Source organism: Danio aesculapii, chromosome 5 (genome assembly GCF_903798145.1).
Source record: "Danio aesculapii chromosome 5, fDanAes4.1, whole genome shotgun sequence".
NCBI lineage: Eukaryota > Metazoa > Chordata > Actinopteri > Cypriniformes > Danionidae > Danio > Danio aesculapii.
In genome coordinates this window covers 62,057,322-62,076,386 of record NC_079439.1, presented here as the reverse complement: position 1 = coordinate 62,076,386, position 19,065 = coordinate 62,057,322, and the positions used below count along the sequence as shown (strand labels likewise).

The 19,065-nt window shown below is 34.2% G+C and overlaps 1 protein-coding gene across 5 annotated transcripts in view; it reads right to left on the bottom strand.

Annotated features, from left to right (window-relative positions):
- The window catches only part of doc2b (double C2-like domains, beta), a 460,613-nt gene that overhangs the window by 104,130 nt on the left and 337,418 nt on the right, over positions 1–19,065 (bottom strand). For all 5 annotated transcript variants that reach the window (XM_056458622.1, XM_056458623.1, XM_056458620.1 and 2 more), the window contains one exon: positions 15,016–15,095. In XM_056458622.1, the coding sequence (XP_056314597.1) occupies positions 15,016–15,095 (80 nt within the window). The remainder of the gene's footprint in view (positions 1–15,015; positions 15,096–19,065) is intronic.

Here is a 19,065-nt window from a genome sequence, read left to right as displayed (position 1 = left end):
ACTAAAAAAACAAAGAACGCTAAGCTCCAAAAAGCAAATAGTATCTGACTGTAGACTTGGATTTGCAAGCTTAGCCTGCATATCTCAGACTTGCAATGTCTGACGCAATGCATTCAATGGAGCCAGTGACGTCACTGTGAGGGGTAAGGGTGGGGTTAGGTGTGCGCATTAAAAGCCCTTTTTGAACAGCGTTTGCATTTCTGAAGTGCAGTGCAGTGGACACTGAAGTTAATAAAAAAATTAAAATATTTTCATTCCTGGTGCTAATTTGCTGCGCAGCACAAATTCCTGAATGATACACTAACATCAACATACAGTTGAAGTCAGAATTATTAGCCCCCCTTTGATTTTTTTTTTTTCTTTTTAAAATATTTCCTAAATGATCTTTAACAGGGCAAGACATTTTTGCCAGTATGTCTGATAATATTTTTTCTTCTGAAGGAAGTCTTATTTGTTTTATTTCAGATAGAATAAAAGCAGTTACAATTTTTTAAGGCCATTTTAAGGTCAAAATTATTAGCCACTTTGAGCTGTAAATTTTTCGATGGTCTACAGAACAAACCATCATTATACTATGATTTGCCTAATTACCCTAACCTGCCTAGTTAACCTAATTAAGCAAGTTAAGCCTTTAAATGTCCCTTTAAGCTGTATAGAAGTATCTTAAAAATATCTAGTCAAATATTATGTACTGTCATCATGACAAAGATAAAATAAATCAATTATTAGAAATGAGTTATTAAAACTATTATGATTAGAAATGTGTTGAAAAAAATCTTCTCTCCGTTAAACAGACATTGGGGAAATAAATAACAGGGGGGTTGTGAGAGCAAAACCTTCAACCCAGGCTCATTCTTAAAACCTACCGCAATAAACATTTCTGGAGAGCGCCAAATACGTCTCAGGAGGTAAGTTTGTTTGCAGTTTTTGTTTTCGCAAATCCACCAGAGGCCGCTGACTGACCGATCGACTGACCCACCCTACTCCTTACCTTAACCCAACCCACAATGTTTTCAAAAGCACCGATTAAACCCAACCAACAGTTTTAAAAAGCAATCCAGAAAAAAAAAACAAATTTTTACCACATTTTCTTAGATTTTACCACATTCTCACCCTGTTATTTACTTGTTTATTGTATTTTGTGGTTTCTGTTTTTGTCTTACCTGCTTTCTAGAACCGAAGACTCAAACCCCGTCGTTGTGGTCAACTTCTATCTGCGTCTTAAACTGGTAACAGCGAGAAAGCTGTCCACACAGAGGTAAGCAGTCAGCTGGTGAGCGCGAAAAGAAACGGTGTCATATCGCCCTGTAGTGTTCGTTTTAAAGATGAAATGCAGCTATACCTACTTCTGGCTACATAATTCACGATCTCCAGAAATGTATATAGGGCCACGTTTTCAGAATAAGCCTTTGTTGAAAACCTTTATTTAAAAATAAAATACTTCTAAGTGACCTGCAAGTCAACCTTATTTATCACATTGTTAATTCAACCAATTGAGCAATTATAAATCAATTAATAATTCAAAAATCTAACTATTCAAGCATTCAAAATCAGCTTTGAATAATGCACTAAAAATGATCAAGCCATAAATGCTAGAAAACGTTTTTAAATAATTAATTGAAATATCTAGGACATGTTTTTCCCTGAGTCCTGGTTCATTTCTCTCCCCGGCCCACACTCAAGGACAAACATTAACTAGACAAATTGATTTATTTTTTGACTCCCCAAATCCCCCCACCCCCAACAAACCCAGATTGGTATTTAAAGGCTCCTTTTGGTCTTGCATGAAGCCTGTAAGTTGAGGATCTGCCATGTAAATGTATAAATCAGACCGGAATCACTGTTCCACTTCAACTCTCAGGGAATTGGGCTTCAGCATGAAGTGCTCTAAGGAGACTGGTGTTGCTGATGGGAATAGCACATTCTAAGGCTGGGAACGACCGGTTATCTGAGAACACTAAATGAACTCATTTGCCTTATGGGTTTGTCCCTCTTGTGTGGTTACAAGAAAAAAACAAAACACTTGAGCTAATGCACAAGTGCAGCAGATTAATGGCCGGGATGCTTTTCCATAATTACATTCTATAGTTTTATATACTGCAAGGCAAAGACGTACAGCCATTTTTGTTCAATAAAAATGACATCTCAGCTGCAAAATAGCATTATCAAAGAGCCCAGCGAGCAAACAGCGCTGCTGACCGGTGTCTAACCCCAGTGCATAGCTTACTTCCAGCCACCTGTTATTTTTCAATTACCAGGTGGCCTGGAACATCTTGCTTTGATGTGGCCACAACCCTCCACAAAAAAAGAAAATGCTGTCTGTCTGAGCTATACAATGCATGTGTTGTGCTAAAATAAAGTGACAAAGTGATTTTCATCCAAGCAAGGAGCAAAAAGCAATTGCCTAGAGCATAATTTGTAAACAGCGAACGCTGGCACAGTGACTATAAACACAAGGCTGTTTGTATTCCTCTGTAATTTCCCAGTTATTTCCCGAAGGATTTCAGAAAACAGTTGAAACTGCAGCAATATTGATATCACTTATTCGTTTTATGTCTTCTCCGGTGCTGAAATAACAGGAAACGACACTGATTGCATAATTAATATCTAGTTTCTTTTTTGATTGTGCAAAAGCTCAGCTATAACACAATGGGTTTTGGAGTGTGTTGCTCTGACACTGCTACTGAAGGGGATACATTGTATGGCCCAATCCCAATTCTATTTTGTTTACTTCTTCCCCTTGGCCCTTGAAACAGAGTGTGAAGGGGAAGGGCTTCAAAATGTAAACCTAAGAAATGAGACAGCACTACAGCACCTGCACGTGTCAACATATGTCATCGCGATATCTTACTTCTAGGGGTACAACAGTTCAATCTACTCATGGTTCGGTATGTAGCACGGTTTTCGGGTCACGGTTTCGTCACGGTACGGTTTGTGCTACGCTTAGAAAAAAAATGCCTACAGAACAATTCAAAGAACAATAAACATATTTATTAGATAACAAACACCTGACAATGCAACTGCTTCACACATATGACTGTAGATTTGCATGTTCTTGCATTAATTAAATAGAAGTAGAGGACTTTGAAAATTGTATGTTCAAGTAAATTAAGAAAATAAGCTTCAATTTTCCCTTTTTCTATTTTACATCTCGATTGAACCAATTACGCAGATAATAATTGTCAACACATCTTAACAATTGAGCACTTTTAGAGTATTGATTACTTCTGTTTACATTATGTTTGCATTACCAAGGCAACAAGGCATTTTTATTTAGGATTTTTATGGGATTTTATTATGATTCCAAAGAGTTCCATTTCACTTAGCACCATCGTAGTGAATGAAACTTAAGCAAAGAGAGCGTTCGGCTCTTCTCTCTTAATTTAGCAGGAACAGTCAGTCGAGAAGAAACTGTTAGCAGACAATGGGTAAACAGAGTGAATAGCGGGAGTGTTCGGGTGCAGAGGAACACCCCGAAGGAGCTGGACTGAAGTAACAAACCTGCTGTTTGTTTGCGTCCATATGGGATGCTTCTGGGTCTGGACACGGACCTCGATCCACCTGTTAGTGACCACTGATCTGGGCTATCTTTGCAATAACAACAAAAAACGGCATTCGTTATACTTCTGTGTCTGTCTGAATTTATTTTGAGTGTCTGTTGAAACACTGACGGCAATGCGCTGTGATTTTGCCTCACCTGCGCATTTGCGCTGTATCTCCTTCATTTACCATGTTGAAACACTCAGAAACTAATGACATACAGGAGTGAAACACAGGTGGAACTAATGAACATTACGAAACGGCGGGAAACAGAACAAAGGAGCACAGGGACACTTATTTGTTTGTACAGTCTGAACATACTGTAAAACAATAAGGTTGTCCCCCAAAAACCTCCAGAATTGTGTTGATTCAGCTCATTTGGATTATTATGCCTGTAGCATAATCGATTTTAACACACACGTTTAATACACAATAGTTTAAAAACTTTAAAATATTAACATATATTTTAAAGAATTCTAGTAAAAATTGAATTTTAGGCTCATTTATTTAATTTTAAGAAATTAAATTTATTTAAACAGTTATACAGTAACTGTTTTACATTATATATATATATATATATATATATATATATATATATATATATATATATATATATATATATATATATTACATATTTATTATTATTATTTTTTTTTAATGCTATTTATTTAGCATTTTCAGCAACATTACTACAGCCTCCAGTAGCTGCTGTTAGCTGGAATGTAATAATTATAGTGTTTACATGAATGCCAACTAATGTGATTAGGTAAATATATGTATTTATTTCTCAAGTTTCAATTTGGATGTGACCACCTGACATGCATGATTATGACCTTTCCTGCTGTTTCAAGATGTGAATACTAGCACATCCTCTAGCTTCTTTTCTTTGCTGTAAAAAGCAGACTTAATATTGATCTTTTTCAGGAGATGAGAAGCACATCAAGCTTCATGCGGTACCTGCTTTGTTTATCAAGAGTCTATGCACCATTCAATGAACAGAAGGCGTCTGCGGATGGAAGTCTAAAGCATTAAAGGTCCCATGAAATAAAAATAAAGTTTTTGAGATGTTAGTATCAGTATTGTTAGTTTTTAAGATATCTATAAGCTAGTGATAGATGCTAGTGCTCAAAAACAGTGACAAAATTCATCAAATTCATCAAATAATAACCAATCAAATGCTCTCTAGTATCTGACATGCCCCGCCTCCCCTTCAAGATGCTTTTCATTTGCTTTTCATTTGTTGCGCTTGAGCTCAATCACTCTCACTGGCAGAGCAATGATAAAACAAAACGATATTGGCTGTTTTTTAAAAAGGGGAGGGGCTACACTATGTCCTGCCCTCTGTTCGTGTTTTGCTTGAGATTACATCAGACATTAAATAAAAATGCGCATTTCAAAGCACTTCACGGGACCTTTAATAGGTGTTTCCATTAACCTTCAAATTAAATTTCCAAATTTAAAACAAAACAAAAGCGATTGGAAACATCCATTTTGAAAAAAATTCCCATACAGTAAACTGCAAAAACGCTTTATGATCACATGAGGTGTATTTTCAGACCAATCAAAAAAAGGATTGGTCTGGAAAATTTCTGCTATTTTACCATTAGAATTTAGAGCTTCTTCTACATTAAGCGTTTTTAAAAATCTTCTCTTTGGCTTACTTATAAAAATGTATTGTTTTTTTACAGACTCACGACTGTACAGATTTCTTTAATGCTTATTTTTATGTCCTGTTTCTCTAATTGTTTGTTATTTCACCATTAATTTTGTTTTAAGGTGCCATACAAATAAAGTTGCCATGATGTGATGGATTTATATTTTTTTCTGGCATTTACAGTTCATAATATGCTCAATAATGATGTCATGGTGGGTCTATGTACAGTGTATAAAATATATATGATGCATACTGTATGATGCATTTATCTGGGAGGTCTAAAGGGGATCCATTATGCAAAAAATACTTTTATAAGGGGTTTAAACACAGTTGTGGGGCAACAGTCAGTGAATATAGCCACCCTCTAATGGTCAAAATCATTTAATTCTATTTCTTCTATTCCCATTTAATAAAAGTCTGCGTCCTCAGCTGCTTTTTTTACCCTTAGAATTGCTTTTTTTGCAGTGTAGATGTCTTTATTTTAAGTACTATGCAAGTAAACCATAGCCTTTAGCCTCCTTGTCGGACCGGTGGGTTTACGTGGAGGCTCGTCTGGGATTGGAGAAAGTTTTAGGGGGAAGATTGTAACGGAGGCCAGTTAGTGAAGTGCTATGCAGGTAAACCTCAGTCCTCTTACCTCAAAAGGTGCTCTGGCAACAGACACTAGGGGCCATGGTCTTTAGCCTCCTTGTTAGAGCAACCAACTCCTATGCAAACAATCACCAGTTCAATCCCAGCTCAGACCAGCTTGGGTGCAGTAGGAGTGGTGGGTTACAAGTATGGGCTCATCCGGGATGGGAGTGAGGGTTAGGGAAATGAGTGTAACAGGCCGGCTAGTGAAATGCTATGCAGGTAACCCTCACTCCTCTGACCTCAAAAGGTGGTCTAGCGATGGATGCTAGGGGCCATGGTCTTTGGCCTCCTTGTTAGAGCAACCGACTCCCATGCGAAGAATTGCCGGTTCGATCCCAGCTCATACCGGGCTGAGTGCAGTAGGACCGGTAGGTTACATATATAAAAATAAATAACTGACCCATTAATGTAGGTATTCTTGCATTAGCAATGCGAGCTAATTAAACGCGTTTTAATGCTGTAAATGAGTATAATAATTTTTTTTAAGCTGAATAAATTGAAATGAAATCTAGTGGACTGTAGGCGTCCTGTTCCTACAAAGTCACACAATAATAGCATATACAGTTGGCAATCACGTCTTTTAGTGCTTCTCACTTTGCCTCCATAATAGCAGATTTGAATAGCAGTGTTAATCTGAGGTGTAAAATGAGGAGAGCAAGACAATGAAGCTTCTGTTCCTCTAGAGGATATTTGTGCTCGCCAGAGACGACTGCTGCCCTTTTATTTACCTTCACCACAGAAAGAACACATCCCACAAGGCACCATAATGAGCCCTTCTTTATGTTAAAGAAATGGGAATTTAATGACTCTTGTTTTGACTCCAATTTTATGATTGCGTTTCCTTCAGGATTCTTTCGAGGATGCATGGATATAAAGACCTCATTAAAGTTAACAAATGTAACAACTGCTTTGATATATTATTCAATTTTAAGATGTTAAGATAGTTTAATTGTGAAGTTGGCATTTATGTGTGGAGTTCGCATGTTCTCCCTGTATTTCCATGGGTTCTCTACATTGTGTTTCCACTCCTATATGGGCACCTAACAAAAAAGCATAAACATTTAAATGTCATGCAGGGAATTCGGGGAAAGTCAATTTATGGTTGTTCGCTGTACATATTTAGGAAACTTACTATAAACCAGGTTAAATCCTTTTACTGTATAATTTTTACCATTTTTTAAAACCATCGAAATCACTGAAAATATTTCAGCATTGAACTGAATAAAAGACCCCAAAATCAGTGCACAGATGCTTAAATAGTGCGAAACAGAAACCAACTACATTTTGGCATAAATCCTGCTCTTTTCCTCTGCTGTTAGTGATTATACTGACTGACGAGAGCAATTACAGGACAATCTGTTGATTACCTCACTGTGAGGATTGCTCTTTTTCTTCGGGAAAAAAAAAACAGGCACTGATGAATCGACTTTTTAGCCCTATATAATTAGGCTGGTTTATAGGGTCAAATCCACCAGACACAGTTTGAGCTATAAATGGATGCACGATACAGTCTTCAGTAAGCTATATGACAGATATTCAATAGGTTAAATACATGTAACCTTTCATAGCACAAAATGTAATCGTAATCTTTGCAAAAGCCATCTAGGGAGTATGTTGCTATTATAAAGGCAATTTCATGCAGTCTCTGACTTGAAGAGATTCTTTAAAAGCACTACGCTAGACACACGCAAGCACCCACACCTATATTATCTAATATCACATATTACATGAAAAACTAAAAGGGCAAATGATGTCTTGTCGACAAACTAAAATAAACTGAACCTGAAAAAACGGAAAAAAAAAACTAGAATAAAAAGTGAAACAAACATGATAAATGAATCAATAAAAATATTATTAATAAATAAGAAACTATTTTAAATAAAAGCCAAATCTACAAATTAAATAAAAAACTAAAATGAAATATACAATTATTATATAAAAAAACGTAAACTACAGTTAACAATCATGTCTTGTCAACAAACTAAAATAAACTGAACCTGAAAAATATGAAGAAAAAACATGAATAGAAAGAAGTCAAATAAACATGAAGAAATAAATCTATAAAATATTATGAATAAATAAGAACATTTTTTAAATAAAAGCTAAATCTTCAAATAAAATAAAAAGCTCAAATGAAATATACAATTATTATATGGAAAACATAAACTAGAGTTTAAAATCCTGTCTTGTCAACAAACTAAAATAAATTCAACCTGAAAAAACAAATTAAAAGTCAAATAAACATGAATAAATAAATCAAAAGTATTAATAAATAATAAAATATTTTATTAAAAGCTAAATTTACTAATAAAATAAAAAGCGACAATGAAATATAATTATTATATGAAAAACATAAACTAAAGTGTAAAATTGTCTTGTCAACAAACAAAAATGAACTGAACCTGAAAAAAACTGAAGAAAAAAAAACATAAATAGAATAAAACGGTCAAATAAACATGAATAAATAAATAAATCAATAAAAATATTAATAATAAATAAGAAAATATTTAAAAAAAGCAAAATGTACAATTAAAATAAAAAGCAAAAATGAAATATACAATTATTATATGAAAAACTTAAACTAAAAATTATGTCTTGTCGACAAACTAAAATAAACTGAACCTGAAAAAATTGAAGGAAAAACCTAAAAAGATTTCTATAAGTCAAATAGACATGAATAAAGCAATGAAATGTTTTTATTGAAGAAAAAATATTTTAAATAAAAGCTAAATCTACAAATAAAAAGCTCAAATGAAATCTACAATTAATATATATATATATAAAAAAAACATAAACTAAAGTTAACAATCGTGTCTTTTCCACAAACTAAAATAAACTGAACCTGAAAACGATGAAGAAAAAACAAAGCATAAGTAGTATTAAAAAGTCCAATAAACGTTAATAAATAAATTAATCAAAATATTTAATAAGACAGGACTTTAAATAAAAGCTAAATCTACAAATAAATAAAAAGCTAAAATAATTATTATATATAAAACATAAACTAAAAGTTAAAAATCCTGTCTAGTCATATAAACTGAACCTGAAAAACAAATAGAATAAAAGTCAAATAAACATTAATAAATAAATCAACACAAATATTATTGATAAATAATAAAGTATTTTAAATAAAAGCAACATTTTGAAATAAATTAAAAAGCTAAACTGAAATATATAAATAGTACACGAAAAAACAAACTAAACAAAAAGTAAAAAAAGTTGTCAACAAATTAAAATAAACAATCTAAAAAAATTAAGAAAAAAAACAAATAGTATACAAAAAGTCAAATTAACATGAGTAAATAAACCATTAAAAGTATTTTAAATACAAGATAAATTTACAAATGAAACAAAAAGCTAAACTGAAATATACTGTATAATTATTATATGAAAAACGTAAACTCAACAAAGAACAAAATCATGACTTGGCAACCGGCTGAAATAATCTGAAGCACTAAAATGAATAAAAATTCTGTATAAATAAATAATTAATAACACTAAACAAATACTATAGTTAAAAGTGAAGTGGAAATGTAATATACTGTATATAAAAATGTCTAAGGAACAATAAGAAAACTGCTCAAAATAAAACAAACAATACAAGAAACAAATGAATGGAAATAAAACACATGCCTTGCCAAACAACAAACAGTAAAACAAGTACTAAATTAAAACATGTTTCGTTTTAACCTAAGGCATACTACTACTACTACTACTACTAAAAATAATAATATTTCCCAGTGATGGGTTGTGGCTGGAAGGGCATCCGCTGCGTAAAACCTAGGCTGGATAAATTGGCGGTTAATTCTGCTGTGGCGACCCCAGATTAATAAAGGACTAAGACGAAAATTAATTAATAAATGAATAATAATAATAATAATAAGGAAATTATAAAGACGACACACCAACTAAAATCAAATGATTCAAAATGATAGCAGAAGTTGAGGAAATGGAAAAAATGACCCATGCACTTCGATTACAAAAAGAGATCTTTGAAAAGAAATGGAGTAAATGGCTGGCTTTCTCCACAATGACAATAAAAGTGTCCATAATTTACATAATTCTAGAGGCTATGCATCACTGAGAGAAAAAATAAAAATAAATAAATAAAAGGGGGCTAATAATTCTGACTTCAACTGTATAAAAAAAATAAGGAAATGAAAACTGCAAATACTCATTAAAAATTCATTAAAACAGGATTCATAAAAATTAACTGTATATAAATATCACAAAAACAACAATAAACAAACAAACAAAACAATTAAATCAATTGCATCAATTACATATAAAGTCTTACATTACAATAACACACTGGTCACTTTCCACATTATTATAATGAAGAGATACTTAAGTGCCATAGAAAAAAAGGTTTTTGTGCTATATTTCAAGCCTTTATTATTATTATTATTATTATTATTATTATTATTATTATTCTGTTCATTTGCCTTCTAAAATCAAAAATGACTATACTTTTGAAAATAGATCTAAACTGGCTATAATATTCCTCTAAGTACATAACATTAATATCTAACATCAAGTAAAATAAGAAACAAATCTAAAAAGTTGTCCTTGCTCAAACGGACCCCCGCAAAACAGAAAGATTTGAGAAAATACGGCCAGAAAATAAATAAATAAAAGGGAAACTATTGAAGTGTTGCTCTTTCATTGCTGTGTTTTGTACTCGAGGCCACAAAGGTACAGAGAGTGTGAAAAGCAGCATTAGACACACAGAGAAAAGATGAGAGGGAGAGGGGGGAGAGAGAGAGAGAGAGAGAGAGAGAGAAAGAGAGAGAGAGAGAGAGAGAGAGAGAGAGAGAGAGAGAGAGAGAGAAAGAGAGAGAGAAAGAGAGATTTGCTTGTAGCACTACTGCCGGTCTAGACTGAATGCTAAGCAAAACAGACAGCAGCAGATGCTAGCAGCGGTGTGTTATCAGGGGAAATGCCTCTCAAAAGACAACACTGAAAAGAGGCACACACATACACACACACGCAGGCCAAAGAATCCCCCTGGAGCTCCACATCCACTTTAAATCCCTCACTTTAAACAACTTTACAGACGCTATACTAAAGGCAGACTATCAGGAGGAAAGATTGGATCAAGTAACCCAGTGGCTTCAAAACTGGCTGCTGGTCAAATGAACATTTTGTGACACAGCTGAGGGACGGGTCTTACCTTGGCTTTGATGCCAAGGTAAAAAACCCAAATATGGCTTTATAGTATGGCTTTACATTTACATTGATACAATCATTCATTCATTTTCTTTTCAGCGTAGTCCCTTTATTAATCTGGGGTCGCCACAGCGGAATGAACCGCTAACTTATCCAGCATATGTTTTACACAGCGAATGCTCTTCCAGCTGCAACCAATCACTGGGAAACATCCATACACACTAATTCACACACATACACTACGGTCAATTTTAGCATACCCAATTCACCTGTACCACATGTCTTTGAACTTGTGGGGGAAACCGGAACACCCGGAGGAAACCCACGCGAACACGGGAAGAACATGCAAACTCCACACAGAAACACCAACTGACCCAGTCAGGGCTCGAACCAGCGACCTTCTTGCTGTGAGGCGATTGTGCTACCCACTGCGCCACCATGCTGCCGCTAATTTATTTTTTAAAAAGTAATTAATTGCTAATTACATAACATTGATCTTAAATGATTTTTGAATTACTTTGTCTGAGAAATAACTTAAAAAATAACAAAAAGTAATTGAATTACTCGACTCAATACTACTTAAAATCCACATAAATGTCAAGGCATAGACAATAGAAATTTGCGTCAAAACAACTAAATTGTAAAATATTATAAGTCGACACAAAAAAGGTTTCAAATCAATTTCAAATCTTAGATCTTAAGGCTGGTTTACACTTCTGCGTCGAGTGATCAGCGTGACCTAGCCGCATGCCTTGCAATTACTCGTGCATTAATATTTCTGCATGCTGTTTGTGTTGCTCTGAGGTAACACTTCCGAAACGCTAGCTGGCAGTAGGTTATGTTCCTCTGTATCGAGTTTCTTCGCTAGTGTTTTGCTTTTTCTGATTGCTACCTTAAAGTAGAAGTAGCTGAAACCACGGCCACCCTTGTGTAAAATATGATTCCGCTGTTGATATTGCAAATTTAAATGTAAAAAAATCCACAATAAAAACGTAATGCGAAAATCCACAATATTTCAATAAATAAATAAAATGCAGCCACTAAATTATTGTGGATTGATTGGCACCAGCGATAAGCGTGCGCTGCCCCTCCCCCTTTAAGCATGCGCTGAATAGATGTTTGACAGTCGGGGATGAACCTCTGACATTCAACCGTAGCAGTTAAACTGAATTTACCACAACAATTTTAAGTTCACGTTACGTTCTTTTTAAATTAAGGATCAAGTTCGGTAACATTTTATAATAACTACACACTATGAACCATTTATTAAGCATCAGCAAATAGTGAATTCATTATCTGTTAAGCATTAACTCAACATTAATAGACGTTAGTAAGCAGTTTATAACTGCAGCTACAAATGCTGTATTCTTGACTTATAACCGCATTTATAATGTACTTAATAGTTTCACACTTTGTTAATGATTGATTTTTCATTACTAAATTAAGTATTGCATTATTTACCAAACCAGTTATTTAAGCATAGTTGGTTGTTTTTTAAGATCATTTAAAATGAGTAAGTAAATGATTAATAAACATTTATAATTCTTATTATTCAGGCATATACTAATAGTTAATTTGTGAAAACTTAACTTCATGCAGTTTTGTGACATAATCTAAAGTGAGGATTATTTATGCTTTGTAAATCAATTATATTCTTAACAGGAAAAAAGAACATACACGACTTTATTAATTTCTATTCATTTGAAGATCCACAAATGTAACAGTACAAAGTGAAAAATAAATTTTTGCAACCTTATCTAAAATTAAATTACTGTGCAGTTTAAACATTGCATCTTGTTAAATTATTATATTGTTGTTGTTTTATGCAGTTTTATGTCGTATTTTAAGCTTTACAGTTATTTTACTTTTTAGATAAGATTGCAAAGATTATTGTTCATTTGATACTAAGCCTTTGATTATCATTTATAAGGGATTTATAAAGAATAAATAATCCTAACTTTAGATTAGGCCACAAAACTGGATGAAGTTGAGTTAATAAAGCATTTATTAACATACATAGTAACCATTACTATACAGTATGTCTGAATAAGAAGATATATAAACGTCGATTTCAATAGTTTATTAATTATTTACTAACTCATTTTGAATGATCTTAAAAGCCTCCAACTACTCTTAAATACAAATGGTTTGTAAATAATGCATTACTGAATTTAGTAATGAAAAATAAATCATTAAAGTATGAAAGAACAATTATTAAGCACATTATAAATGTGGTTTTAAGTCAATAATACAGCATTTGTAGCTGCAATTATAAACTGCTTACTAACATTTATTAATGTAAAGTTAATGCTTAACAGATAATGAATTCACTAGATGCTAATGCTTAATAAATGATTCATAGTGTGTCGTTATTATGAAGTGTTACCTAAAGTTCTCGACACATTGCTCCATCAGGCTAGCGGCTCTCAGCACCGCCCACACTCGTTACCGCTACCAAGCTGACCAATCACAGAGCTTGCGATACATGTCATTGCAACATATAGTGTAATTTTTTTGAGAGGTATGCGTCAATGTCAGCCATGGCGAGGGCTATGCCACCTCAGACTAATTGTATATATATATATATATATATATATATATATATATATATATATATATATATATATTAATGGTGGGCCGTTATCTGCGTTAACGTGCTGCGTTAACGCGAGACTTATATAGCGCGATAAAAAAAATATCGCCGTTAATCTATTCTCAAAGTTGGGTTGGGAGCTGGGTCTATTCTACGCAAGCTATAATGACTTTCACCTTGATATTTTAGCGTGGATGTATACCTGACCGGTGAGCCGTCTGACAAAAAAGTGCCCTTCTGAATCAAATCAGCAGGATGCTTGACTTTAACTGCAGTTCGGCAGTTTCACTTTAACTCATGAACATTTCATTCATATGCCGTGACAAACTGGGGTATTATAAGAAGTAAGGACTGGTGAGAGTGTTATGGAATTTAATAACGCAGGCCAAATGGAAAGAAAAAAACTTCCGCATTTCGCGATGTGTGTGTGTGTTTTGTGTGTGCGCGTCTGTGCGGTCCGTTACTTACAGCCGCCTGTGTGGATCTTGTGGGAAATATGGCAAAAAGTCCAACATGGCGGCAATAGTTTGTCAGTAATGCCACTAATATAGTTGCATTAAGGTAATCAAAAATCTCTTTTTACATGGTAGACTCTTAATCAGAGTATTGTTTTAATCATATTAAAATCGTATTAAAGTATTGTTGCCCATGTAAACATACTCAATGCTTGACACACCGTTTATTTACAGTATTTAAGACAAGTACATTATAACCAATGCTATTAAACTACCTAAAAATGAAAAGTAACCCCTTGCTTTGCTTTTACACTATCACATTACTAATTAATTACACTGATTATTATAATACAATAACAAAATTATAATGGCCTCATGACAATCATGTTTATGACAGATTTATGACAAGTTATGTTGTCTTGGTAATGTCAAGCTGTCATGAGAAAGACAGGTTATAATGTATTTGAAGTTATGATGTATTTGTTTATTTCAAGTTTGAGTCACATTTGCATTTGCATTTAAATTGACAAAACTGAGCAAACGGTCGGTCATAAGCATACATAAAATCTCAATCATGATGGTCTAATGAACAAGTTCAAGTAAAGCGTTACCGAAAAGGGGCACACACAGGCCAAAAGATCCCCTGGAGCACCACATCCACTATAAATCCTTCACTTCATACAACTATACAGACCATACTAAAGGAAAGGTTTCATGAAGTAGCCCACCGGCCCCGGGTTTCACAGACAAGGCCTGACTGATCTTCTGAATATACCTATGTCTTTTTTTGTGATGGACGCCAGATTTTTTCATGTTTCACTTTTATAAAAAACACTCAAATGTCCTAATTGAACTATAGCCTAATCCCAGATTAGTGTAAACCCTGTCTGTGAAACCAGGTCTCGGGGGTGCTGGTGAAAGGAACATTTGGATTTTGGGCATCTGCGACGCAGCTGAGGAACAGGTCTTACCTTGGCTTTGTTGATAGTGCAGTGCAGGGCATTGTTCTCCTGATCGTACAGAAGGCTGAAGTCCAGAGTGCCGAGTGTAGCTGTGAGGAAACAGACATAAAAAAACATCAACAAAGCAGTTCATCTGCAGGGCACAGCGCAGCACATATGCAGAAGCAATTAGCAAGCTGTTTATACCATATTTAGCTCCTCCAGAGACCATCTGATGTCGATTGTACACAAAAAGGCAAAGTGTTTTCTCAGTCTGGCTGGCTCTGATTTGTATTTGATTGGGCGGCTGCTATCAGGGCGGACCATGTTTTTATGAGGTTTGATATTTTGAGTTCTGTTTGGCGGCATCTTAATGAGATATCAAGAAGCAGAACTGGATCTTTTATGCCAAGTTACATTGCTGTTTAATTTAGGGTCAGCGTAAATGTAAGCGTGTTCACACTTAGCAGGTTTGTTTTGATTACAATGAACTCTTGTGCAGTTTGTTTGAAAGTTTGATGCTGTCATCTTAATCCTGGAGTGCATTGAAAACAACACAGAAATACGTGCTACAGCCTACATTTTTGTAAAATAGCAAAAAAGTACATCAACATACATTTGACTTGCAGTTTCTCTGTAAAATGAACACTATAGATCAGTATGACGCTGACAACTTTTGTTCATTTTCACATTAATGATATTTACAGAGATATATTGAGAATATACACTCACCGGCCACTTTAATAGGTACACCCATCCAACTGCACGCTAACGCACATTTCTAATCAGCCAATCACATGGCAGCAACTCAATGCATTTAGGCATGTAGACATGGCCAAGACGATCTGCTGCAGTTTAAACCGAGCATCAGAATGAGGAATAAAGGTGATTTAAGTGACTTTGAGCATGGCATGATTGTTGGTTCCAAATGGGCTGGTCTGAGTATTTCTTAAACTGCTGATCTACTGAGATTTTCATGCACAACCATCTCTAGGGTTTACAGAGAAGGGTCCGATAATGAGAAAATATCCAGTGAGCGGCAGTTCTGTGGGCGCAAATGCCTTGTTGATGACCTGAGGTTAGAGGAGAATGGCCAGACTTGTTTGAGCTGATAGAAAGGCAACAGTAACTCAAATAACCACTCGTTACAACAGAGGTATGCAGAAGATCATCTCTGAACACACAACAGGTTGAACGTCGAGGCGGATGGGCTACAGTAGCAGAACACCACACTGGGTGCCACTGCTGTCAGCTTATAACAGGAAACTGAGGCTACAATTCACACAGGCTCACCAAAATTAGACAATAGAAGATTGGAAAAAAAGTTGCCTGCTCTGATGAGTCTCGATTTCTGCTGTGACATTTGGATAGTAGAACTACACCACATAAACACCAAACATCAAATAAATACCATAAAACAAATTAATGGTGTTTATGAATTTTAATAATACAATTTTTTTTATACAATTGCGTCATCTATCTGTCTCCATATGGAAAATATTTCTGGCATGGTCAGTTTGCTCTGTAACTTTATACACTGTACACAAATTCTTACTGTTTTAAATTTTTGTTGAATCAAATAATCTTTTCTAGTCATCTCAACTTACATCAGTCAAACAAACTAAAAATATTAAATTAAACTTTGTAGAACTTAAAAATTAGTTTAAAACACGATTACCTTATTAAAATGAGTTAAAGTAACATAAAAGCTTTTGTTGTGATGGCTTTTAGTCATTATCTTTTACAGCGTATGGTTTCGAGTTCAATAAAAGATGAATGTAAAATCAAGGTTAAACTATGTGTTGGCAGGGCACATTTGCCTTATGTTTGCTTTTAAAAACATTGTTTGTTGGGTTTAGGGCAAAAGCAAAAAACAAGATATTCTGCAGAATGTACATAGTATAAACAAAACTGACCATGGAAGTCAACGGCTGTTTTTTATATCTTCCTTTGTGTTTAACAGAAGAAAGTAACTAGGTTTGGATTGAGTATAGGATGAGTAAATGATGACAGAATTTTCACTTTTGGGTAAACTATCCATTTAAGAGGGCCCTTTCTATAGAGTAGTCTGCAAAGTAGATTTGATGGAAATATTCAAACACTCCGTTATGCTTAAAGGAAAGATTCCCAAACTAGGGCCCAAAAGCCAAAGTTGGCCCTTGGTAAACTTTAATTTGGCCCGCCATCCAGTCTTAGAAGAGAGTTTTTTTTTTTTTGTTGGTAGTTTGTTTTATTGTTGAGCTACAAAACAGCAAACTGAAATAAATTGTTTCAACTAAATGTTGTAAATTAATCAGACTTAAAAAAAAGTACAGTCACTGATGAACAGAAGACAATGCAGAAGACATCAACAGAGGCAGGTGCAGCTTTACTAGTGTAAAAGTGTGTTAAAAAAGGAATTTTTATTTTTATTTTTTTATCGTAACAAGTTCATTATAAAATGTAAAAATAATCTATTGCATTATTTAATGTGATTAAATCTATTTATTAATAATATGAAATAAATTAAGAAGTTACCCATGGCAACTTCAATAAACACTTAAGATTCTTTTGCTGCTTGTTCAATCTACTTATGCAAAATGATCTTAACACAATTCTTAAAATTTTTTGGGGACAACTTAATTGTTTTATGTTTAATACACTTAAATGTGTTAACTTAATTAATTTGGTTTGAATTGAATTAATTGAATAGAACCCTGCATTTTTTACAGTGCAGTGTGGTATATTCACTTTCGACCCTAAATCAAGTTTGGTTTTTGGCACTTCATAAGAAAAAGTTTGGGAACCCCTGGCTTAAAGGCTCTGAATTCTTGAAATTGAGTATTACATACACACACACAATCCAATCCTTTGAATTTTTGGACCTTTCCAACCGATAATTGTGCAGTCAATCCTGTAGGGCGAGGGATCTGCAAGTGAACCTCCCTGCTGATTCTGCTTCATGTCAATATGAGCATGAGAACCGAACTCAAATCTCACATATATACTACTTCAGGCAGAGTCTCTGCAGAGAGCAACTTCAGTTCAAGGACGTCATTAAGCCTACTGGAGTAATCAGCTAACCTTACCCTTCAACCAATTAGCCTCAGCAAGATATATGAAAAATTAATATATATATATATATTTAAAAAAAAACTCTCCCACAGCTGGAATCTTGACCTAAATCTTCTATAAAATACTATCAAACTGAGGGCAATATACTGTATCTTAACCACTAAGCATTGCAAGCCATATAATTTAGGAACACATTTGTTAGACTATACAGGTGTAGTTCCTCCTAAATTGAAATTGCTCACACACATAGAATATTAATGAAGATTTTTAGCTGAAATTGTGGATCTTTCATAAAATGCAAGTCAATAGTCGTATTTCCATCCACCTATTTTTATGCACATTTTAAAATATCGCATAAAAAACCCTGGATGGAAATACCAAGATCTGCATACATTTTGAAAATGTGCATTAAAAAAAATTATGCGCACAACTGAGTAGGACGAACTTACTATCTGGTAAGAAAAATTTGCTCAAACTACAATGGAAACGCATTTGCCGAATAAATGTGATTTTGCTTTAACAGAACATGTGATAACAAAAATGGTGGAAAGTCACAGGTATGTTTGGGTGGACGATGAGGTCAGAATATTTTAACATGTTATATACGAGAAAGAAGTGACGACCATCCTTGATGGAAAACATAAGTGGAACATGCGCACCAAAAAAGCAGTCTCCTGCCTCTAAAAGCAAGATGACGACTGCGCACTTTGCATTTTGTCTACGTGTTCTAAGACGCAAGTAACTTCTTATATACTGAAAAAGGCCTCCTCCTAACTTAGCAACTTTCAATTTTCTTTTGAATATTTGGCGCTAGTTTATCAGAAAGTGACGATTTTGCTCTCTTGGACTTATCTTTTTTGCAAATGTTTTATGCAATAATCCAGTTTTGCACATACATTTAATTCGCACCTTTGGATGGAATCGTAAAGAATCATAAATTGTAAAAAAAATGAATGAAGCTGGTTGTTCCAGACGAGGTATTGTTCATTGAGGTATTATGAAGTTAACATGAGTACCTAGTTATGT